At 35.6% G+C, this 26711-nt stretch overlaps 1 protein-coding gene across 2 annotated transcripts in view; it reads right to left on the reverse strand.

The window, feature by feature from the left end:
• STK3 (serine/threonine kinase 3) overlaps positions 1 to 26711 on the reverse strand; it is a 273495-nt gene that overhangs the window by 202046 nt on the left and 44738 nt on the right. For both annotated transcript variants that reach the window (XM_045077977.1, XM_045077978.1), the window contains 2 exons: positions 18919 to 19047; positions 7993 to 8107 (listed from right to left, as the gene is read on the reverse strand). In XM_045077977.1, the coding sequence (XP_044933912.1) occupies positions 7993 to 8107; positions 18919 to 19047 (244 nt within the window). The remainder of the gene's footprint in view (positions 1 to 7992; positions 8108 to 18918; positions 19048 to 26711) is intronic.

Here is a 26711-nt window from a genome sequence, read left to right on the forward strand (position 1 = left end):
CACACACAATATCACAGAAATGAATGTCGTTCAGGTAAAGATAAATACTAAAAATTTCTCTTATATAGCAAGATAAATGTTTATATATGTTTTAAGACTCAAAATTTATTTGATATTTTAAAGTCATTCTCATCTGGACAGCTGGGTACTAGGTATTCTGAAAGGTTTCAGCCAGAATACTACTCTCACAGTTGCCTTTCCTAAAGAGCTACAGAATTACGGAAACAGAAAGAACAATAGCAATCTTCTAGTCCAAGGCCTAGTGCTGGTCAAGATTTAAATTTGCTTCTAATTTTCTGTTGTGACAACATTCTTGTCTATGTCTCACTGTACAATTATGCTAGGATTTCTCTAAGTACAGATGAAAGAGAATTGTTGGATGGATCCCAGAGTGCGTATGCATTCAAATTTATAAGGGATTATCAAATTACTCCTCAAAGTAGTTGTAACAAATACCTAAGAATATGAAAGTTACATAAAATATACATAAGGTGAAGGGGGACTATCACTGACTCAAGTTCAAAAGCCAACCTAAATTTGTAATTAATTTTAGTTACTTGCCTCTCCTCCTCCTGAAACCTCATTAAGCTGATAGAGACTTTCAAAAATAAATAAGCTAATAACAAGACAATCACCACAGGAGAGTACAATGAATTTGGAAGCATTCTATAGAAAGAGCTACAGCCAAGAGCAGGCAAAGAAGGGTTCTGCAACAAAAGGAGTGACTGCCAGGTAAACTCCAGGGGGCTCCAATTAGCACCATTGGTTGGGCGGGGGAGGGCAGGAGTAAGAAAGGGATGGAAATGGTGGCTAGCTTTTGCATGGAAGCTGAAAAGAAGAAAATGGAATAAGAAAAGAAAACAAGAAAATAGAATCCCTACTCTACCCCTATCCCCATGCCCATATGTGCAGATAACCTGCATTCTGGCACTGACCCCCACATGTGAGTGGTTCTCAAGAAATTGAACAAGAAACTGAACAAACTGCCTCTGTAGGCCCTTCCCCTAAAAGCCAGCTCCCTGCCCATTCACCCTAAAATTATACCTGCTAGTCAAAAACATTGTCCAATGCTTCTAGTTAGAGTTGGTCAGCTTTCCTGCTGCTCAGCCTTGTCATGGGCAAGACCAGAACAAAGAAAACAAGTGAAACAACCACCACAGACAAAGTGGAGATGATTCTAGAAATAGAAAATAACTTTTTGAAAAGCTTTTTTTTCTTAGAGTGATGAGAAAATCTTTTGCATCCGTGTCTCAGCATTAAAATATTACAAAAAAGGAATGATAAAAAATGAAAGAGTTCTTGTAAGTTAAAATATGAAATATGAAATAGTAATATGAAAAATACTGAAATAATAAGTTCAGTTAGAAGAGTCAGAAAACAAAGTAGAAGAAACCATCCCCTACCTGCTCCCCAAAAGGCAAAAAGATAAAAAAGAAAAAAAAATCTAGGATTTTAAAAAAAAAGAATAATATTCAGGAGATTTATCATCCAGTGAAAAAATCAGAAGAGGAGCTTATCAGAGAAAGTGTTCCAAAGCTGAAAAAAGACACAAGTGTTTACTTGAAAAGAACTGAGTGCTAAACATAACTGATAAAAAGGACTCACACCTAGGCACATGCAGTATCAGAAACATCAGGATAAACAGAAAAGTCTAGAAAGCTCCAGATTTGGGGCGGTGGGAGTGGCAAGTGGGCAGGTAAAAAAAAAAAACCTACAAATAAATAAAACTGAGAGGCATTAGCTATAACATTAGCAACACCGGATGCTAGAAAGTAATAGACGAAAGCTCTCACAGTTCTAAGAGAAACTAATTTTCAATGCAAATTTCTACATAAGCAAACTACCAATCAACTGTGAAAGCAAAATAAACACATTTCAGACATGCAAGGACTCAAGAGTTGACCTCTTATTCTTGTACCATGAAGAAGACAGTTTAGGAAGACTACAAAACAAGGGTGAAAACCAAGGAAATAGGAAATACACAAGAAAATGATGGCACTAACCCAAAAGTCCAGTGAAAAGAAATTCCAAGGATGCAGCTGTACAGCAGACCTAAAAAGCAATGAGTCCACATTAGAACAAGAAATCAGGAAGCTCCAAAGAATGTCTTCTCAAAGAAGAATCACATAAATTCCAGGAAACAGATAAAATGAATAAGAAGGCAGAAGACATTAGCAAAATGATAAAGATGGCATATGCTGCTTCTCTAAACACGAAGGGTGGGAGGTTGGAGGAAAACAAAAGGAATACCTCTAGGAAAAACAAAAAATTATACAGCAACAACATGATCCTAGCACAGATCCATCAAAGTACAATGTGGCAACGATTCTGCGCAATTATGTGTGAAAAAAGTAAATCCATTTAAACCAGATGTTGGGACCTTCCTCCTTCAGATGACCTAAAAGTATGACACTGAACTTTTAGAGAAGGAAATATCATTGTTTCCTCTTCCAAGATGTCCTCTGCCCTCCCTTCTCTGATTCACTGACTCATTCATTCATTCACTCATTCATTCATTCATTTATTCATCCATCCATCTACGCATGCAATGAATATTTACAGAGCATCCTACATGACAGGCATTGTGCTTGGAATGGAGATAAAGCAGTAAACAAAGAAGATAAAACCCTGCACTGGTGGAGCTTGCCTTCTAACAAGAGATGACAACCCCTCTTCTAAGAATCTGCTACGGGGTTCTATCTCCAACAAAGCTTTCTCTGAAATTCTGTGTTCAACTAAGATCTTCTCCTTTACTGCTCCTAAAGAATTCTAACTCTTCATAGAGCTGAATTCAGTTTTTACATAGCTATTACCTCAACAATGTAACAACAGAAAATTTATTAGTTATTTGTACCTCTACTGCAGAGCACTGCGCCTAGATCAATAAATGTTTTAACCTTTCCATTCAACTGAAATGTAAATAAAACTGCCAAGTAAAATGTAAAGCAACAGAGATGTTAACTATTGTTTAACAGATGAGGAAGCTAAAGTCCCTGTCAGGTAAATGACTTGCTCAGATCATAAAACTAGTCTGTGAAAGAGCCAAAACTAAAATCCACAGTCTTAGGTTAAGTATTAAGTGGCCATATATGGGGTGCCTGGGTGGCTCAGTGGGTTAAAGCCTCTGCCTTCGGCTGGGATCATGATCCCAGGGTTCTGGGATCGAGCCCCACATCGGGCTCTCTGCTCGGCAGGGAGCCTGCTTCCTCCTCTCTCTCTCTCTCTCTCTGCCTGCTTCTCTGCCTACTTGTGATCTCTGTCTGTCAAATAAATAAAATCTTAAAAAAAAAAAAAAAGTATTTAGCAGCCATATAAAAGAATGGGCCAAAATGGGAAAGGGTAACTTTTGGTCTTTATTTTCTCAGAACTTTTCCAAGTACACAACAAATGTCTAAGACATGGACTCTATTTCTTCCATATGTCAAGCCATGGCTTAACAATTACATAAAGAACATTGTGAAAGTTTCTAATCAAAAATATAATCTACTTTTAAAAAGCTTCAATCTCATAGAGTTGTATATTTCTACTTTGCTGTATATAATACTTGAAACACATAAATGTTTAGATGTTAGATGACATTTGATATAAAATATACTCATTTTTAAATGAGTATATATTCCCTGATGAGGAAATCTTCAAAATTATTCCCATAAATATATTTTATAGATTCCCATAAATATTAGACTTTTTGTTCTTTTTAAACTTGAAAACACTAAAAATAAATAAGTAACACTTACATGAACTTCCACTAATAACAAAAAAAAGGCAAGAGGCTTCTTCTTCATCAGCCAACTTTAACCGTATTAAGGTTAAAGTTATCAAGATACACATTTGCAAATTAAAGCATAAAATTATATTCACATACATACATAAGTTCTATAAAAATAAGGAAACCAATGCAATAGATTCTGTTATTTCACGCATTCCAAGGTTACTGGTAAACACACCTTCTATGGCCTTTCTTTGTTATATGAATGTATCTGTTCAATAACCAGTAATATTAAAACTAAACAGAAGTAGCCATGCAAATTATAACCTAGCTACAAAAATACAACACTGAATAGAGAGTTGTTTTATATACATAGGACAAGAAGCCAAGGAATGGATCCTGTTTCACTTCAACAAACATTTATCAAAGCTTTGTTAGATGCCAGAAGCTACTCCAGGCACTTATATTTCCAAAATGAATACATAAAAATGTCTGTCCTTGAGTGGTTTACACTAAGGAAAGGCAACTGCAACTATTTTTCTAAACACCAACAGCTGACCAATTAAGTGTGCTTTCTAGATACCACAGCAGAGTTATCTATAGGTAGGTTTCACCAAACTTAAAAGATAGTTCAAAACAATGTAATTATTTTGAAAAATAGTCAATTACTAAAACACATGACATTAGGGCTTGAGCTGTATTTGTGAGTCTGATCACGGAAATCAGGAATTTAACTCACATATATTTATAGATGCCCCAACACTCAGAAGTTGAAAGATTTAATGAATACTAACTATATGTTCATATAGCAAAGATTTAATGAATACATCTACTTAACATCTCATTTACTCATAATGCACCCAGGAGACTCAGAGAAACTCTAATCACACACGGGAATATAGGCTTCAACTTCATCCTATTTCTAGCAGGAACTCGAGGGGGTGTGGAAGAGGGAAAGCAATTACCACAATCACCATTCATTATCAGCTCAAATGCCAACTCTCTGATCTGCCCCATGTTAAGGAGCAACATTTAAATAGATACAATCCCAACCCTTTGTTGCTCAGCCTCAGTTCCAATCACTGGAATATGCTTAATTAATTCTTAAACCTAAATCTATGCCTTCATCTTTTCCTAGATGTTTCCCACAGAAAAAGTATAGGTCAGGGTATAAAACTTCTGAAAGATGTATTTCGAAGCTCCTTCTTTATTATCTATTCTGACAATAAGATAATTGGTTTCATGACTTTTAAAATATATGAAGGGCTCATTTAACTATTAGCAAACTGTCAGGCAATCCTGAAAACTGGTAAGAAAAATGCCAACAACAATAACAAAAAGATAAGCATAAAGAGGAATAAAAGAGCTAATACACACCAAAAAAGGTACAAAGTCTACCTACTGGTTAAAATATGTAAAAAAGCAATAACAATAGTAAAAATTATAATAATAATAGCAGTTAGAATTTATTATGCTCGTAAATATACAGTAAAGACTTACCTAATTAATTAATGAACCAATTAGATAAGAAACTACTCAAGAAAACAGGAAAAGTTTCAAAGAGGACATGATAGGTGAGATAGATGGTCCCTCATGGATGAAAATTCACTAGGCAAAGCCTGAGGGTAAGGGAAACACTCAAAGGCGGAGGAGAGGATAAGGCGGTAACATTTACAAAAACACCAATATATGAATCTAGTTTCTATTCTAGGAGCCATCTCTATTCTAAAGTGCATAATAAAAGTGACAAGTTATAAAACTGTACAGACAAGAAGGAGGTAAGGCACAAACAATGTTCTACTTCAAGCTAAAAAGATTAAACTTAAGTGCTTTTTAAAAGGTATGTAACTTAATCAGATTTGTTTTTTCCTGTATCTTTAATTTTCAAGGAAACATCTGATCAAAACCAGATAGCAATTGATAATTAAATATCAGTAGTACTTTACCCTTAATGAGATATCTTTCAAAGACAAGCACAATTCTACAAAAAGACGTTACTTAGGTGATCTTCCAAAGGTCATTCCTTTTAAATCACAACCTAAAAGAAACTGCCAACCTAGAATTCTTTACCCAGTAATTACATCATTCAAAAATGAAGTGAAATAACATTTTCACTTATCGCCATCATACCCACATAAAAGCACTAAAGGATGTGTTCTTCAAGCAACTGAGAAATGCAGAAAAGAATAAGGAACAATAAAAAGCATAAACACTGACAATATAAACAATAAGAATGTCTTGTGCTGTTTAAAATGTACTGAATAGATACATTAAATTAATAAATTAAAAGAAATAACAAAGCATATAACACAAAACAAAAGAGAATATAAACTCTAAAAAAAAAAGTTCCCATACCCTTAGGAAAAAAGTGATTGCTCTGTGACCATGAAAACAAATAATTACTAGAGTGAATTTTAATGGATCAAGGACAACTGTTTCACTGGTCACATTTTTGAAAGCCAGCCAATTAATTGGTAACAGCCACACCTCTGAAATTTAGATAATTAGGATTATCACTCCAGTGATCATTCCTATAAAATGATCAAATATTTACAATGTCCAGGCATTTTTAAAAAAAAAAGGAAGGATACAAATTTTATATTACTAATCCTCCCAATAGTGGAACTCTTTTCTGATACTACATAAATGAAAGAAAAGCAGGATGCAAATATTCTAGAGATTTAACAGGAGCTGTTATCAAAGGCAATTTCCGGAAACAATAAACCTACAGCTCCTGATCCTATCCTGAGCTGTTCTGAGTTCTTTTTCATATCTGGGAATCAGATTCTTCCATGCTACCCCACACCCAAGGATAACTGTTCTGTGAGAATAACAAACTATTCCAAATGTGTGACTCCCCAGTATATTCAGTAGATTCTGTCTTCCAAAAAAAAAAAAGAATGTGAATGGGGTAAAATATTCCCTTTGATAAGGGGTAAAGGAGATTCCTGAGAATAATGACTCATTCATATCTGTATTTTATAACTACAGCATACCTTCACAGTTTGTAATTATTGGCAATAAGATAATAAATTCCCAATATTTCCAATATCTCCTATCTATTCACAATGGTAATATTAAAATTTAAAATCAAAAAACCAGATTTTTCATTTCATACACTTTTACTTCATATTTCTAATACTTGGTAATTTAAAATGCCAAATGCACTGAGTTTAGCTCTGAAATGATCTTAAAACACTTCTCCAACTGGAGTATAATTATTTTTAATTAAAGCATTGTTCTGCCACTCAAGAATCTTCTGATTTACATAAATACTAGTTAAGTGCCACAGAAATTCTGAAATATATAATTAGAATGTCACAAATCACTTAATTCATTCTGTCAAAACAGGGATTATTTTAATTTCTATCTCACTTCTTTTAAAAGAAATCCTATTTACTTTATTTTCTCTAACAGAAAAAAAAAAATTAGTAGGATAAACTTACAACATATTTCACCAAACTTTAAAATGATTCTGGCTAACCACAAATTGACTCAAGTAGTTAAATATTTTTCTGAATGTATTTCACTGAAATACGTCTGACATCATACAGTAATGTCATATAGTAATTAGGTTACTGTTCTACAGAATTACTAATTATTTCGCTGATTCATTCTTACTCTAACTTCACAGATAAAAAGGTCACTTTTGACCTTATGAATTATCCAAGTAAATTAGATGCATTTCTAGCATAAGTTATTAAACAATTTTGTTAATAAATCTTTTACTTAGAATTAAAGCATAACCATAAAAAGGTACTATTAAATAACACATCTCACTAATTTGAATTCACACACACACACACACACACACACACACAATTATGAGCTAGCTTTATCATTTCCCAATTTCCTGACAATATTTGGGAAAATAAAGACAAAATTTGTTTTCAATTATTTTTTAAAATTCAGAAACCTAAAACTCCAGGTGTTTACCATAGATTATAACACAAAAAATATTAAAGAAGAATATTATGAACTTTAAATAAAATTCTAGCCATAACTTACATACTGATTCTAAATGAAGAAGTGGAGTACTATGGTAGATTCTCGGTGATTTACCAAAAATTTCCTAACAAATAAATCAAACAATTATATGACTCTCAAATTTGCTATACAAAGACATATGGCTGGTTCTCACACCTCGTACTAGATCCTTTTACACTGTAAAACCTCTTCGTTTTTCACCCTGATATTTCCTTTGTAACAAAATACTACCTAGTCAGATTCTAAAGTATGAATCTTTAGAAATGAGATTAGCAAAACAATTTAAAAATACTTACCGTCTTGTTTCGTAATCTAATTATGTCCGAGACAGAGCCAGCTCCACAGTACTCCATAACAATCCAGAGGTCTGTGTTCTTAAAATAACTGCCATAGTACTTTACAACATATGGGCTAAAGAAAAATACACAGACAATTAAACTTAGTTAATTCCCAAAGAAAATTATTTCTTAATCCCAATACAAAGTATTTCCAACATTTCATACTGTCCCAGTAAGTTAACTTAATGAGTAAATATCTTTGTACATCAAATTGTCTATATGTAGAATTCAGCAACTGTGTGTAATTAGGCTTTAATTCATGGATGAAATTTAACAGGATTACAAAGCAGAGGAGGCCCAAATGCTTTGAGTGATTCCCAAGAAAATAAGGCTTTGTTTTGGCAAAGGATTTAGTATATAACATAAGGAACAAATGAAGATATTTTAATAAAGCATTTTAAATATAAATCTTTAAGGAGTTTGCATTCAGTCAAATACTACTACTCAACTTTAAAAATACTCTATAATTTAACGAAGCCAAAAAAATTATTTTAATTCTCTTTTATTTGGGCCTTTAAAATGCCAGAGGTTTTTGTTTTTTGTTTTTTAAGACTTTATTTATTTATTTGACAGAGAGCACAAGAAACACAAGCAGACAGAGCAGCAGAGCTCCGGAGAGGGAGAAGCAGGCTCCCCACTGAGGGAGCCCAATGTGGGGCTTGATCCCAGGACCCTGGGATCATGACCGGAGCCAGGCAGTTGCTTAACCAACTGAGCCACTCAGGCACCCTGATTACAACTATTTTTGCTTTAAATTCAGATAAGTAAAACTAACAATTCAAAATATTTCTGAACTGAAGTTTTATGTCTTTCAGAGCAAAATAAACTATGTTTATAGCCTGTTTTTAGGAAGACTTAGAAAGAGACAAATAGTCACATGTTTGTTTAATATTTAATATTTATTAAGGGCAAGCTATATATACTGATATGTAAAACATCTTGCCCAACTCAAAAAGGCAAAGTATCCATATTCATAGAATACATAAAAAATAAAAACAAGGTAACATAAACTACATAGTAGACAGTTTAAATGCCATAAGAACTAAAATAAGGAAATGGTAGAGCCAGCAGAAAGGATTTGTAGAAAGGGAGGGATTTGCTATGAAAGAAAGGTTAAAATTTCAAAATATGGGTGAAGAAGAGATAAGAACATTCTAGAAAAAAGAAAGGCCATGAGCAAGGGCACAAAAGAGAAAGGACAAAATAAGAATGGCATAATTAGAGGACAACTTGTTCAAAAGATACTTATATCCAGTAGTAGTTATCATGAAAAGTGGCAATAAATAAGACACAAGAACCAAATTAGCAAAAAATAATTATAAATGGAAAGTATTATAAGAGACTACATAAAGAGACCACCAAAATAAGAGGTCAAAGAGGACGGTCAGGGAAGACTTCTCAGTAGGGCCTTTAATTTTAGCCAACTCATCAATCAAGGGTAGAGCAGACTGAAGCTTAAGGACTCACACTAAAAAGGAAGCTACAAGACTGGAATTCCCTCCTCTCTTATCCTTCTGCTCCTTGTTACCTAGTACAGACTTGCTTCCTAACTGGTCTCCTTGTCACAGTTTTCTCCCCCATTCTGTGTTTTTGACAAGGTTACCTTCCTTTAAAACAAAAGTAAAATAAACTGATCATATTGCTCTCCCATTTAAAAACAACAACAACAAAACTTTCAATGGCTCTCCATTACTGAAAGGAAAAGATCTTAAATGCTTCATATCACATATAGGGCTTTCCAAATCTACCTCTCTACCCACATCGCTCATACTCCCCATCTGACACCTTTATTCTGCAGACACACTCAACTTCGGTAGGTGCTGAGATTGGAAAGTAAAAACCAGGAGTTCCTAAGTATTCACTGGACCAAGAAGAAAAGTGCTTGTTTACAAGCAAATGAAACCAACCTACACACCCAGAACTTCAACTTGTGGGAAACATAAGAAAGACTTCTTTAAATACATTTCTTTAGAGTATGAGTCCCTTTGTAGAAACCTTACAGAGAGTCTGCTCTCAAGAAACACCTGTGACCCAGGTCCTGCACCTTAGGGGTTCTAATCCAGCAGGTCTTTTAAAAGCTCTATGGTGACTCTGATATAGACCCAGAGTTAAACCTCACTCCAGGAGAACAGTCTTCAAAGAGCTTCTTTCAATATTAATGTTCTCATTCAAAATTTTGAAAGTATTAAGTAACAATAAATTCAATTATATTCCCTGAAAAGCACACAGAAAACATATATTTTTATCTTGCAATATAGTGGAGTAATCAGCAGTTCTAAGGGTAGGACTGACAGCCCTTGTGAAAATTATGAATTCTAACTTGGGTGGCTATCTGAAAAAGCAACTCTATTTCACTTTAGGGGTGAGTCAAGAAAATGGCTTTGGGGACAAGTAAAATTCTCTTCAAGAAATACTTTGTGGTCCATTCTAACACATAATCAAGTCCATGGATCAAGGTCCAATAGTTCTATATCATAAAACATGGTCTCAATAATGGTAACCTAGAAATGTATTCAAGCAGATAGGGCTAAACAGCCACATGAAGGATGCATACCTAAATACAGTTTCTATCATTCAACATTCAACATTCAACATTCATTCATTGACCCTCTGCCTAAGCCAGATATTCAATATGCAGTGGTGAACCACACAATCACAATTCTGACTCAAAGAGCACACACCAGCATGAAATACACTGGTCTGAGAGAAGTAAACCCACAGAAAAATACAGTACCTCCCTTCTTATATGAACCCCAAAAAGCGGTGAATAAGTGAGCAAAGAAATAATCACAGAAAAACTGACAGAAGGGACCTAATGCAGACCTCCCTAAAAGAATAATATTTAAGGCAAGACTCAATGGTTGGTTGGAAGTTAACCAGATAAAGAGCATCCAGGCACCAAGAACTTCAGTGCAAAGGCCCTGAGGAGAGAAAGAGCAAATCATCCTTAAGAAGTCAAAAGAGGAGTCTGCCTAGAATTAAGTGACTTAAGACTACTGTTGAATACAGTGTAGTTGCAGATGGAGGCAGGAGCCTGATAATGAAGGGCCTCAGAACCAAGGTAAGGAAATTGGGGTTTATTAGATATGTAAAAGAAGATCTGAGAAGAAATTTAAGCAGAGCAGTATGATGACCTAATTTACACTTTTAAGATTTCTCTGGCTGCTGCATCAAAGCTAGATTGTAGGAAAGCAAATATGGACACAGGTAGAACAATTAGAAAATCATGTTAATATAGGCATGCAAAAGATTGCACTGGAATTATCTTTTTATTTTCTGTATTTGTGTGCTTTGACATCTGTGACCTGCTAACAAGGCCTCCACTGTCCCTCATCAGGATCAGCACCTGCGAATGCTCCCTTCACATGCAATCAAACCAATCAGAAGTCCAAAACCCCCCACCACCTCCAGAGCCACTGTTTCCCTAACCTCATCAACCCAGAGCCAAATACCAGACAAGGAGGGACTGCCCTACACCCCTGACCTCACTGAAATCACTAGAACTAACCAATCCAAAACCTGTTTACCCTATCTCATCCATTCCTTCCCACAGAACTACAACAAAGGCTTTTGTCCATGTTTTCTGCTCTCTTCCTCTGCCTCCTAACTGGCCCTGGTGCTTCCCTGTATAAGCCTTCCCTCCCCTTCTCACCAGATCTTGTATGATAGGCTCGCATCTCTTGGGATCCAGAAGTATAACAATTTATCTCACCATACTTAAATAATAATAAAACCTACATTTGTAAAACGCCATGAGGTGAGTTGGAGTGGGAGTGAAAAAACAAAAAAACAGAAGAGAGAACAAATTCCAGAGATATTTGCAAGGCAACATTCAGCAGAACCTGATAATGACAGACACTGGCAAACTAGTAAGCAAGTCTTCAGGGCTTTCTTCACTGTGTCTCCCTTCAACTGCACACTGAGCATAAGCTTAAGACTGGCCAATGAAGATTAAAATTTAAAGCTGTAATTAAAAAAAAATTACATACACAGATACAAATATGTTCAGCAAGAGTACAAGACCTGGGATTTCTGACTCAGGCTATTTCCACTGACACACATCGTTCATTCAAATTCATTCATCATTCATTCATGTATCATTTTAAAATAATCAGCATTCACTGAACAACATATTATGGCCTAATGACAGAAGCTAGGGAGAAAAATGGGTAGACTTTAGTGACAAAAAATGTCAGTCAAGGCAATGGGGAATCCCTGAAGAAATTCATGCAAGAAAATAATACAATCAAATAGCACTTAAAGAGGATTATCACATGCGAGACTGTCAGGGGCCAAAGGTAACACTCTTCATTTCAGCTGGCCAGTTAACTAACTGTACGGTTATTTAGATATCCTAATATCTATTTTTAAACCACACACTGATTCTTGAATGTTAGCATGAAGGCAGAGTTTCCTTCAAGACACAAGCTCTATGTCATTTATATAATTTTAAGCAACACACAAAATTCTAATTCAGCCGTAATTCCTAAGAATCTTGACTAAGCCACTGTATGGACTTACAGGACATATGAGAACCCAGCAATTCTGTATATTTTTAGCACAGCTAAATCGTTCAATATGACTTAGAAAATTCCATTGGGGGGAGGCACAAGGAAGACATAAGTCAAATTACTGCACACACCAGGAAGCAAAGGTGAAATGTGATGCCTTGATAACTGGGGTGGCAAGCATGAGCCATGTTCCGCTCCTTTCTCCAGGGCCATCTCCCACCACCTCCTTCTCCTGTCCCATGTATTCGTTTCCCTTCTCCTGTTTAACACCTTCAACCCAGTGAAACTACGTATCATCTTTCCCCACTTTCACGGGGGGAGGGTTCTCCCTGTCATTCCATGCCTAATGACCATATCATCTCCATTCCTGTCTCCTTTCCACACCTCCTCTACACCCTTTATCCTGCCAGTCTTCTGCCAGTATCACAATTCAAAATAGAAACAATATAAAATGAGAAGTGAGAAAAACCAGAGCGAAAAGTGGAAGCAGCACTACAAATTCTTATGGTCTATTTGCACCTTAAATAAACACTACTTGTCGTACAAATTATTTGTAATGAATCGTTATGTTTAAGCTTCATAAGGAAATTTAAATGTTAATTTTTACTGCCTAAAAGGTAACTAACATTTTTATACTAAGTTGAATTTCATTGTAACTGAAGATAACCATGTATTGCTAAAGGTATTTTTAATAGTTTTTATTTTTCAGAGGTTTAGGTTCACAGTAAAATTGAGTGAAAGATACAGAGACTTCCTACACACTCCCTGTCCCCAAGCAAGAATAGCTTCGCCCATCACCAACATGCCCCTCCTGAGCACACAAATGAGAATCTACTCTACGCCGACATCATACACAGTAGTTTCCCTACACTAAGAATCCTCCGTGCCCCACCTATTCATCCTTCCCACTTTCCTAACCCCTACCAACAACTGATCCTCCATAGTTTTGTCTTTTCCAGAATATCATAGAGTGGTAGCTTTTCTGACTGGCTTCCTTCACTTAAAAATATGCATTTAAGTTTCCTCACTGTCTTCTCATGGTTTGATAGCTCATTTCCTTTTAGTGCTGAATAATATTCCACTGTTGGGATGTACCACAGTCTGCACTCACCTACTGAAGGACATGTCGGTTCCTTCCAAGTTTTTGGTAATTATGAATAGAGCTGCTATAAACATCCATGTGCAGGTTTTTATGTGAACATAAGTTTCAGCTCCTTTGGGTAAACACCAAGAAGTAAGACTGCCGGATCATATGGTTAAAAGTATGTTTAGTTTTATATGAAACCAACCAGACTGACTTTGAAACGGGCTGTAGTCTTCAGCACTGCCACCCACAATGGCTGGAATTCCTTCTGTTCCACATCCTCACCAGGATTTGGCGTTGTCAGTGTTTGAGATTTGGGCCATTTGAACAGGTGTGTAGTGTGGTATCTAACTGCTGTGCTAATTTGCATTTCTCTGATGACACGGGACACGAAACATCTTTTCCTGTGCTTATTTGCCATCAGCAAATCTGCACTGGTAAGGTCTCTGTGAAGGTCTTTGGCCCATTTTTTCATTGGGTTGCTTGTATCCTTGTTAAGTTTTAAGGATTCTTTATATATTTTGGAAAAAAGTTCTTAACAGAAACATTTTGCAAACATTTTCTGAAGTCTTCCCATTATGAGCATGTGATAATTACAATACTAAGAAATGGCTATTTTTCATTACATAAGTTTCCTTAACATCTTTCTACAACCTTAATAGTGTTCTAAACTTGAGGGGGTAACACAATGCTTTCACAAAGGCAATATGTACACTCTCTTATGCAAACTGAACTCTCCCCAACAGAAACCTCAATCATTGGGGCACCTGGGAGGCTCAGTAGGTTACACCTCTACCTTCGGCTCAGGTCATGATCTCAGGGTCCTGGGATCGAGCCCCGCATTGGGCTCTCTGCTCAGCAGGGAGCCTGCTTCCCCCCACCCCACCTGCCTCTTTGCCAACTTGTGATCTCTCTCTATCAAATAAATAAATAAAATCTTAAAAAAAAAAAAAAGAAAGAAAGAAACCTCAATCACAGCAAGTCACTTCTCGGCCCATCCAAAAATGAAAATACATATACATGAACTGACACAAATTGCCAAAATTCATCACAAATCCTTCTATGTGATTTTCAAACTTTTGCGCATCTCACTAACCATGTTTAAATGGAATTTTACCCAGAAACATCAGCAAATAGAACAGGTAAGAGAGGAACAATACTGGCAGAAAGCCTCTGAGCAGACCCACTAAAAATGTGCTATTCCCAACACATGCATCTCCTCTCCTCTTTGCCCCCCAAATCTAAGCCATCCGAAGTCACTCAGTTTGAGTATGACTCCCTGTGGTAGCTTTCCCTGAGTCTCCAATGCTGAGATGTTAGTTATGTCCTCCAGCCCACAGAGTTCCCCGTATTTACCTCATCACAGCCGTTTCCACACTGCATTAAAACAGCACAGTCAGTCACCTGCCTCTTCTACCTGACTGAAAGTCCCTCTAAGGCTAAGACTCACTCCCTGTTGCATGAATAAGTAAGTGGGTAAGCGTGTGCCTTGATGCATGGTGACAACACATTTCTCCTGGTTAACATATGAGAAGTTTCTTGAGGAGTGCAGGGACCAGGAATATAGGAGCTGTGTCAACTGTGGCTCCCTTAGATCTACATTATCTAGGACATAGTATTCCCAAGTATTACTGACCAGCTCCTGCCTCTACCCCCAGCAGTGCCTTGAGAGTGCTTCAGTTTGAACTGCTGGAATCTTTTTTGTAGACTTTGCTTTCTTCAGCACTGGCCCTAGAGACAGCAAATGTGGGATCTTTCAGCATCCCAGGCCCTAACTGGCTGTGTGATCCTGAACAACCACATAAAATCTCTAAGTCTCATTTTCTATACCTGCAAAATAGTTCTAAAATACGCTTTAGTACCAGGAGCCTGTTCCTCAAATAAAATTTTAGAATGAGTCCCAATATAGAAAAAAGATGAAAGCAATGACTAAAGTTTCCCGTTCTGCTCAATTCTTCACTGTTTGAGGAAAATACCCCCACCTCCTTAGAGCAGAGTACATTTGCAAAACTCTAAACTAATAGAGATCCAGTCTAGCATTAACATTCTATGATTTATATATCCAACAAATATTTATTAAATGTCTACTCTGTGCCAAGCACTGGACTAGACACAAAAGATTCTGTAATAAACAATGCAGATGGGCTTCCTCAAATATTTATGCCAAAATGCAGTATTAAACACATGTTTAATATTTACTAAAATGAACAAAAAAAATTTTAAACACCCTCTGGTCTCTTTTTGGAGTGTAGAAAGCAAGACAATTTGCCAAGTGCCCAACTAGCTAAATAGACTTTTTTTCAATTTCAGAAATGCAAATCTCATTTTCTCTAACCAAATTCCACTGCTGTAAGTGGAAATTTTTCAATTTGTATTGTTTTCCTGCAAGTCATTTTTATGCCAGTTTCCCAATAACACATCTACATTAACACTAGTAATTCATAGCTAAAATGTAATGCTTGCTTCTGTCATTTCCTAGTTTATTTTTCACTTGCCCTATCTTTTAGCATTTTTAGAATCTTTTAACTTACTAATTTTTCTGATCCTTCACTATTTCATATGAATAGTGAATCTGAAAATAAAATCCAAAAGGCATAAATCATTTTTTACCATTAACTGTTTCATCCATCTACTCATTTCATTCAACAAATACTTGAGACATCCCTACTACCTACAAAGCATTCTGCTATAAAGTGGTACAAAATTTCTTAAAACACATTCACGTCTTCTTCCCCTTTTATTCTTTCCTCTTCCTTCCCTTTCCTTTCCTTTGTAACAAGAACAAGGAACAGTTTTCCCTATAGTTTCCTCAACCTATAAATGCTCTTCCATATTCCATATACATACCATATCCATTCACACTCAATCAATAAAAAAGTACAGTGCTAGGCATTACATATGTGGTAAGAAATAGGATTCCTTTTTTCAGGGAATGAAAGGAGGGATAAAGATAGTGAAGACATTGCAGAAGGAGAATCTAAAACACAGTGTTATCAGAAGTACCAGGAAAAGAAACAAAGACAACTCTCAGTTTTGTTATGGAAAGACTACGTAGATGATGATGCCCTGAATAGAGCAGGAATTTGAGAGGCTTACCTGCAACAATTAAAAATTTGATCTAAGAATGTTAAATGTAAAGTCCCTTCTGGATATGGTCCAGTTGAGTCACCCAGACAAGAATCAGTAATAGCTGTATTTGAATAACCACTACATGGCAAGGTCCAAAGGCACTTCGTAAAATATAATCCCAAATTCACAGAATTTAAGTCAGTTGATACAGAATGCAAGTAAACATGTGATTAAAAGAGAAACACAGGTAAAAGAGAAGACTGGAAGCATAAGCATAAATATATGCCATCCTTGGGATATTGGATCTTTCCAGGCAACAGGACATTTAAGGTTTTAAACTGAGAATGACCTCTTTAGGTTTGCATTTTAGAGTGATCACTCTAGCTTCAGGGCAGAAAATGAGTTGGAGGAGTCAAAAATGAAAGGAAGGTGAATGAATAGGAAGCTGAGAAAGAAATGTGAGCAAGAGCTGATAGGTTTCAAGACAAACCAAGGTCAGAGGAAGACATGTATAGTAAGTAGTATTTGAGACTCTGCCTTTCCTAGAGCACACTCAATTAAAATCTCTAGAGGACAACACCAGTCCCTAAAGTACATTTAGTGATAATAACAAAGTAATAACAACAACACACAAATATTAAGTACCTGATAGGTCTAACATTACAGTCTCTCAGTCTTTCTTTTTCTACATCAAACTGTGAGAACCACATTCTTATCAAATTAACCAAATTAACAGCAAGGTCTGGGAAAATCTCGGAATGACATATTTTGATCTGGGAGCTGATGAATGTGTAATTTTTTTTTCTATAACCACTTGAATTTCCAGGTATACAATCTTTATAAAAAATACATAATATAATCTAAATATATAGCATACAATAAAGAAAAGCAAAACTGAACAAACTCAAGAAACAAAGTTCCTCTAGGACTATTCAGTCACCTCATTAGCCAAAGGACATGTAATATATGGATTCTATACACTTTTGGAAAGGAAAGTTTTTCATAGATCTCTTACTAACGGGGCCCTGATTCGATTAGGGGTGACAATGTGTCCAGATCCCCTAAGTCATCAGCTATAAGACACCATGTGACTCAATCAATTTTAATGAATAAAACATAAGCTGAGGGTTTCTGAGAAAGCCCTTGACTGCTTTTTCCCTTTTCCTCCTGCCTGGAACATAAACATAAGGCTGGAGCAAGAGTAGCCTTCTTCCAACCATGAGACAATAAGCATGGGCAGGCCTTAATAAGGACAGCACAGTGTGAGAAAAGAAGCCTTAGACAGTTGTCACTTTGTCGCTGCTACCTGTAGACTTTCTATAAAGAGAGAGTAACAAAATCTCTTTTCAATCAAGTAACTAGAGGCTAAACATAGTCTTAATGTATAAACTCTGCATCCCTGACCTGGCTATTTAATAGGACATAAAAGACCCTTCATGATCAGCTCTATTTACCTATCCCAAATCATTTCACACTAAACTCCATCTCACACCTTCCACTCTAGTAATTCTAAACCTTGTCAGAACAGCACATACCAGTGTGCTGTTTCACCTCTCTACCTGTAATTCTCTTTACTCTCTCTGGTCCCTCCATTTCTTTACCCAATTTTAATAAACTCTTCCTCAGCATGCCGGACTTCGTAACTCCTGGCTGAGGGAGATGCCCTGCCTCGCAGCTCTCACATTACCCCTTACAAACGTCAGCAGAGCAACTGTGCTATGGCACAGCTATTTCTTTAAGGATCTGTCTTCCCAATTAGGTTAGCAGCTCCTCAAGAAGAAAAACAGTATCTTAGTTCTCTTGGTATTCCTAGATCCTGGTACAGTATCTGGCCCACTGGGAAAGCTCAGTAAATGTTTGTTGAATGAATTAGAGTTACATGAAACATGGCTGTGTTTAATTAGTAGAAACAGTTATATAAAAAAGACTGTTAAATGACCCCCCCTTAACATCAAAAAATAATTTTCACCCATAAATGTGCCCCCAAAATGGGAAAACAGCTTGAGTGCTTTCTATCACTGCATGTTGCTTTAAAACATCATTTCTGCTTTAGTCCTAAAGACAACCTTCCAAAACTATCCTCATCTTCATGAAGGGTTAGTCTCAGTTCAGATTCAAAGTCAGAAAACTAACCAGATGACAAAAAAATATATTTTCTTATACATTATTAGCAAAATTCATCAAAATGAAGGTAAATAAAGAAAGAAAATCTCTTCATACCTGTCACATTGTTGCATTATGGAAATTTCTTTGATTATTTCCTGAAGATCTGACTCAACAGGTACTTGTTTAATTGCAACAACTTGACCAGATTCCTTATGTATTGCTTTAAATACACTTCCATAAGACCTAAAAGAAACCAAGACATTTATTTTTTTCCTTTCAAACATCATAAGTATTAAAGAAAACTCTACAAGTTTTTGCATGTAGTCGTTTCCAATTTAAAACACTTAACGGTGATAAATCGAAGTAAACAAATAAGAAAAGTGAATTATACCTTAGCTTTAATGCTTCAAATATATACTTAAAATCTACTAAAATCAAAACGTTAATATATAAAGATTTGCTCTTTTCTTATGAATGAAAGAAACAGACTTACGGTTTGTCAACTCAAACAAATGCAGCATTAAGAAGATATAAATGAAAATTAAAAGAATGAAATGTAGAATAAAAACAGCCAAAGTCTCAAGTTAGCACAAAAGGCTTATCTCACCTTAAGCAAAATCATCCCCAGAATATCAAAGTCCCAAGCCTGTTCAGACTACATAAAAGCACATGAAACCCTCAGCTGAGGACCACATCCTACCAAAGTTAGAGAAGCAAGGAATGTGGTTCTCCTAAGTCACACATCCAAGATCTTCTCAAACACGCCTTTTCCTCCTCAAGAGCAAGACCACATGATGACAGGTAAATAAAATGAGTAATGGGATCTAACTTCCACTTGCCCAAAAAGTGTCTCTGCTACAGCTCTTGAAACTTTGCCAAGTAAATATTTATGTGTTTTTAGAAAGCAGAAACAATGAGAGAGAGAAGCCATGTTGTATACTTTGGTATGAATTAGAAGACAAAGTAAACCGTGCTAGCACTTACAGTTCTGTCAGCCAGATACCAGGATTGGTGTTTTATGTGCGTTATCAAATTCAACTCTCTCAACACAAATATCCATCACCATTTTCTATGATGAGGAAACAGAGACTCGATAGTGGAAACAAACAAGGACAGAATTTAAACATATAAGGATTCCAAGGATCATATACTTCTCACTAAATCATTTCTACAGAAGAGAAAGAAGAGCAAGCCATTGGAAGACATGGAATGTTTCCTAATATTAGAAAACCATGCAAAATTACTTTCACATTTATAATCGCTTAAAATAAGTGAAAAATCAGTAATAAAACAGCTACCTTAACAAAATGAATTTTATCCATCCTGTTCTTTAAGCTTTCCAAAGTAATTTAGTTTGATACTCAGAGATACTGTGTGTATAGTCCTGATTTATACACATAAACACACACACATATATCCCCTTAAAAGTCATGTGTTTAAGTATACATATGTATGTATATAAACCTGTGTGTGTGTGTGTGTGTGTGTATTCCCTCAAAAGTCAGTAAAGAATTCAGTGCTGGATTCTCTCTCATGAAGTAAGCAACACCATCACTCCTTTCTAAAGTCTCATCACAGCAAAAGAGAAGATTCCTTTCCCTGAATGGATCCTAGTTAAGAGTCTGACAATAAGAAGAATATGCATGAAATCTCAATGGCAAAAAGTTAAGGAGAACCATCATTCTTCAGATGTGGTTGTAGCAGATGAACTGGTGGATGACAGACATAGAAGGCCTCCTGCTGAGCTTTTGATAACCACCACATTTGCTGCTATAGAATGAGATAGTTGGCGGGAGCTTCGCAAAGACTGGAGGATTCCAGCAGACCCCCAGTGAGCTTTTAAGAAACACCACTTCAGTGTTTCAGGCTGACATACTCACTGTTGGCTTCTCCACAACCTTCAGCAGCAGATTTCATGACCTTTTCTTCTGTGGCCCTTCCATAAGTCACCTGAGCTCCTAATTTTATAATAAACTCTCCATATCCACGGTACACAGAGTACTCAGTGGGGAGCAGGAAGCCTGTTTCTCCCTCTCCCACTCCCCTTGCCTGTGCTCATTCTCACTCGGGCTGTCAAATAAATAAATAAAATCTTTAAAAAATAAATTTTAAAAAAGGAATGCTATGGTGAAAATAAAGGTACAAATACTATAGAACAGGCTAGCTGCTCTGGCCTACACCAGAAAAGTTATGTAACAAATATAACAAACTCAGAGCTTAAACTTCCAGCTCAAGACTGAGAAACAGAAAACTTCTGAATGACCCCAAAGATTTTTTTTTAATTTTGTAAAAGATTTATTTATTAGAGAGATGGAGAGAGAGCACAAGTAAGCAGAGCAGCAGGCAGAGGGAGAGGGAGAAGCAGGCTCTCCACTGAGTTTCTTAATTCTTGTAGGCACAGGGCTGAGACTTCCAAAAACAAGCTCAAGGTCTAATCTAAGCTGGAAGCTGAATTATACTGCAAGCTAAATTCACATCTCCAGCTCTATTCTGTTAAAGTTAGGCTTTTAACTATAAAGAGAGGTACCCAGAGAATTGGTAATGGGACATTTAAGTAGATGTTTATTAATCTGAATACCCTGAAACCCCCAAGTCCTATAAGCATCCCTTGCCAACAAAAGCAACCCTATTCCCCAGTCCAAGAAGATGAGCCTCACAATGCCTGAAAATTCCATAATGACCTCACCTGAGGCAGTCACTTTTCAGGAGAATGAATGTAAACCCTCCTCCACCACCTTGCATTGCCTCCAGTCCTAGAACTACGCTCAAATCCCCAGATACCAGGAGAATGAATAGAAAATCTGATGCAAGAACACCTACTATTCATACCAAAAAAGTTATAAGATTTTGTCAGCTTTTATCACCAAATTCTAAAGAATATATGTGGGAATGGATTCCAAGATTTCCAGTGAGAAAGGAATTCACTGATAGGGATGCAAGACCAGAAATTCCAGACTCTGTGTTATCTCAAACAGTTGGGAGTGTCCCTCACAGTATGCCCAGCTAGTTATCTGAAACCTGGACTCTACAGTGACCTATGTAGAAATGCCACTGATCCTTGGTATACATTAGAGGAAGGAGATCAAAGGTTCAAGGAGATGGAATACTGTAATGGATACATCATTGCTCACCAAACCCCTAACTATCTTCACTGAGGATCCAGAGGATACTCCCTTTCCTAGCACTACTGGACATTCTGCAGTGCAGGTCAGGGAAGCCAACAGTGCAATTGACTCCTCAATTTTAATGAATGATGAGAACCATAAGGCAGTGCAAAGAACTAGCAGCATCTTTCCACCAGAGATAAAAAGGGCATGGTAATCATCATGGGCACCCAAGTAAGGCTGAATTTTCTTTTCATACATCTAGGTCTGGATATCAAAGTTATTCTGGCTTCATAAAAATAACTGCGATGATGTATCCTAAAAGACTTAGCTGGTTTTTTTCTTGGTAAAATGCATATAACATAAAATTCACCATTTTAAAGCACTTTAAAGTATACAATTCAGTGGCATTTAGGCATTCTCAATGTTGTAGAACAATTACCTCTTTTTAGTTCCAAATCATTTGGAACCTGCTTTCTTGTCTCTATGGATACATTTATTCTGGATTCTTCATATAAATGGAATCATGTAATAATATAACTTTTTGTGTCTGGCTTCTTTCACTAAACAGAATTTTCTCAAGATTCATCCATTCTGTATCATGTGTCAGTACTTCATTCATATAATGGCTAAATATTATTCCATTGTCCAGATATATCACACTTTATCCATTCACCCGTTGATTGACTTTTCCACACTGGGCTCTTGTGAATACTGGTGCTATGAGCTGGTATCTTTTTGTTTTTTTAAGATTTATTTATTTATTTGAGAGAGTGTGTGTGCACACACACAACCAGGGGAAGGGGCACAGGGAGAGGGAGAAAGAGAATCTCCAGCAGGCTTCCCACTGAGCCCATTATGGGGCTCAATTTCATGACCCTGAAATCATGACCTAAGTCAAAATCAAGATTTAAGGATGCTTAACCAAATGAGCCACCCAGGCACCTCGAAATTCATAGACAGATCCTTTTAATTCAAAGACAGATATCTAACTGTCCTTCTATCTTTTCCATGATAATTGTTCTACTTAAGTTTTAACTTCTTTGGGGGTCAATTTATACAATTTAAGTTTTATTAGGAAAGCATCAACTTTTCAATTACTAAATGAGTCATCATTAGAGCAGCATATAGTGGTCTCTTAAGTTTTTTCTTTAGTCAAAATCAGAAGAGGTTTAACTATTTTATTGATCTGCTCAAAAGAAACTGCTTTTGTATTTACCATGTTTAAATTTTATTTTCCATTTCATTAATTTTAAATTCTTCTTTTATGAATTTTCTCTTCCTAATTTTTGGGTACATTTTACTATTTTTCTAAGTTCATTTATAAGCACTAAGTTCTTTTCTTTTGGTCTTTCTTTTTTAGTGATGAAGTTATTTAAGAGTAAATATTTCCCCCTAATTATAGCTTCTGTGGATTGCACAGATATTGGTATGATTTATTTCTTTTTCATTTTCTAAACAATTAGTAATTTCCTCCTCAGTCTATAGGTTACCTCAGATTATGTGTCCTAATTTCCAATAAGTATGGATTTTATCATATTGTAATTACCTTTCTCATTTAAGACTATAATCAAAAATGTGACATGCAAAATCTTTTTCTAGAACTCATTAATCAATGCTCCATGAACATACCAAAAAAGGAATGCCAAAATATGTGTAGTTATAGATATACATATATATAATCAAGTTTATCAATTATAACATTTATACCCTCTTTGTCCTTTTTTTTTTCTGTTAATCTTATCCAACTCTGAAAGCAATATATGAAAATCTCCCATCTGAATAAACTCTTATTAGATTCTCCTGACATTTCTAATAGCTTTCCTTCACAAATTTAACTGTCCTGGTGACTAACATGTATGTATTTCATATAAATTATCTTTTAAGTCATTATCTTATGACCCTATTTATTCTTTATTTGGATATTAACCCCTCTTTATTCACTTGAGATCTTTTAATTTTAACTAATTTACTGGATATAAATATTGCTACTCCTATTTCTTTTTATTTTTATTTGTATGATTATCTTTCTTATCTAGTATCTCTAGTAGGAAATGTCCCTACATTTCTACCCTTTGTATTACACACGTCTTTTATAAATAGCATATTGTTAGATTTTGCATTTTAATCGACCCTACTAATTTTTCTTTGTTTCTTTTTCTTAAGATTTATCCACTTATTTGAGAGAGTGAGAGAGTGCAGGGGGCGGAGCAAAGGGAGAGGGAAAGAGAAACTCCAAGCGGACTCCATGCTAAGCACAGAGCCCTACGGGGGCCTGGTCTCATGACCCTGAGATCCCAAAACCAAGAGTCAGATGCCCAACAGACTGTTCCACCCAGGAGCCCTTAATGGGAGAGCTGACATTTAGTGAAAAATATTATTTCATTATTTTCCTTCCAATTTATGTTCAGCTTATTACTTCACACTTTTGCTTCTCTTTTTCCTTGTTCTTGTTGGTTTACACCATTCTAATTGTTTTATGCCTTTTATTGTTTTGAATGTTCTTGTATACTCTGTCATTTTATTAAATGCCCCTATGTGTAAAAATGAAACATTTAAAATTCATATTCACAATTTATTTTAAATTATATTTTAAAATTTTATCAACTATTCCTATCTCACTGAGACACTCTATTTAAATCTATTATTCATTTTTTCCCAAGTAAAATGAGTCCCAATGTCCTAAAAGATGCCCTTATGTTCACTTGCCTAAAAAGTCAAGATCTTTCAAGCTTATTAATAAGAATACCACACAGAATGAACTCATAAACTTCTTGTGAATCACTTTATAACACATTTCCTGCCTTTCTTTATATATATACATATATTTATAATAGTAGTATATATAAGAAGTAGGATATATATATACATACATACTACTTAGCTGAAAAACACTATTACCAGATCTAACACAATCCAGTCTTTTTAAATCCATACTGACTGCTACAAAGTAATATTAATTACTACTACTATTCTTTTTTCTTTCAACTTTTACTGAGATAATCTGACATATAACATTTATTAGTTTAAGGTGTACAACAAAATGATTTATGTATATACTAGAAAATGACTACCATGAGTTTAGTTGACACCTACTAGCAAACAGAAAAAAAGTTTTTCTTATGATGAGAACTTTTAAGACCTACTCTCTTAGCCACATTAAAATATTTAACATACTATTATTAACCGAGTCACCATGTTATACATGTACATCCTTGGAACTAATTTATCTTGTAACTAGAAGTTTATACCCTTTGACTAATTTCACCCATTTCCTCCACTCCCCATTATCACCACTCTGGCAACCACCAATTTGTTCTCTGTTTCTATGAGTTTGGCTTCTTAGATTCTACACATAAGTGATATCATACAGAATTTTACTATGACTTATTTCATTTAGCATATTGCCCTTTTATGACTGAATAATATTCCACTATATATATAAATCTTCCCTGATTTATAAAAGTTATGTCTTGCTAAATCCATAATAAATTCAAAATATCACAAGAAAGAAATGCATTTAATACATTTAATCTACTGAACAGGTAGCTTAATCTAGCCCATCTTAAATGTGCTCAGAACACTTAACACCAGCCTATACTTGGGCAAAATCGTCTAACACAAGGCTCATTTTATAATAAAGTATTGAATACTTCATACAATTTGTTGAATACTGTGCTGAAAGTGAAAAACAGAACAGCTATATGAGCACAAAATTGTTGCATATCAATTGTTTACCTTCATTTGCATGGCTAAATAAGAGCTGTGGCATATTTCTGCTGCCCACTACAACAAGAAGGGTATCATACTATAGATCATTAGCCCAGGAAAGATTAAAATTCAAAATCAACATATGGTTTCTACTGAATATGTATGACTTCTACACCAACATAAAGTTGAAAACTCATAAATCAAACCATGTAAGTTATGGACTATCTGTATATACCACATTTTCTTTATCCCCTCAACCATCAATGGAACACTTATATTGTTTCCATGTAAACAGTGGTGCAGTGAACATAGGTGCAAATATCTCTTCAAGACAGTGACTTTGTTTCCTTTATATACATATGTGTATATATACACATACATATATATATTGCTTGATCATATGATAGTTCTATTTTTAATATTTTGAAGAACTTCCATACTGTTTTCTATAGTGGCTGCACCAATGTTCATTCTTACAGTGCACAGCAGTTCCCTGTTCTCCACATTCTCACCAATACTTATTATTTCTTGTCTTTTTGATAACTAATATTGTAACAAGTGTGAGGTGATATCTCATTGTGGTTATGATTTACATTTCCCTGATGATTAGTGATGTTTCATGTCCCTGCTCACCATCTGGATGTATTCTTTGGAAAAACATCTATTCAGATCCTCCACCCATTTTTTAATGGAAATGTTTGGATTTTTGCTATTAACATGTATGAGTTCTTTATACGTTTTAGATATTAACCCCTTAGCAGATGTATCTGTATTTTCTCCCACTCCAGAGGCTGCTTTTTCACTTTATTGGTGGTTTTCTTCACTGTGAAGAAGCTTTTTAGTTTGATGTGGTCACACTTGTTTGTTTCGTTTTGCTTTTGTTGACTTTGCTTTGGGTGTCAAATCCAAAAAGTCATGCCAAGACCAACGTCAAGGAGCTTACTGCCTATGTTTTCTTCTTGGAGTTTTCGGTTTCAGGTCTTACATTCAAGTCTTTAATCCATTTTTTAAAAGATTTTATTTATTTATTTGACAGAGAGAGAGAGATCACAAGTAGGCAGAGAGGGACACAGGCTCCCCGCTGAGCAGAGA

The sequence above is a fragment of the Mustela putorius genome, unplaced genomic scaffold, assembly GCF_011764305.1.
Source record: "Mustela putorius furo isolate JIRA1106 unplaced genomic scaffold, ASM1176430v1.1 tig00000228_pilon_pilon_pilon, whole genome shotgun sequence".
In the NCBI taxonomy this organism is placed as follows: domain Eukaryota; kingdom Metazoa; phylum Chordata; class Mammalia; order Carnivora; family Mustelidae; genus Mustela; species Mustela putorius.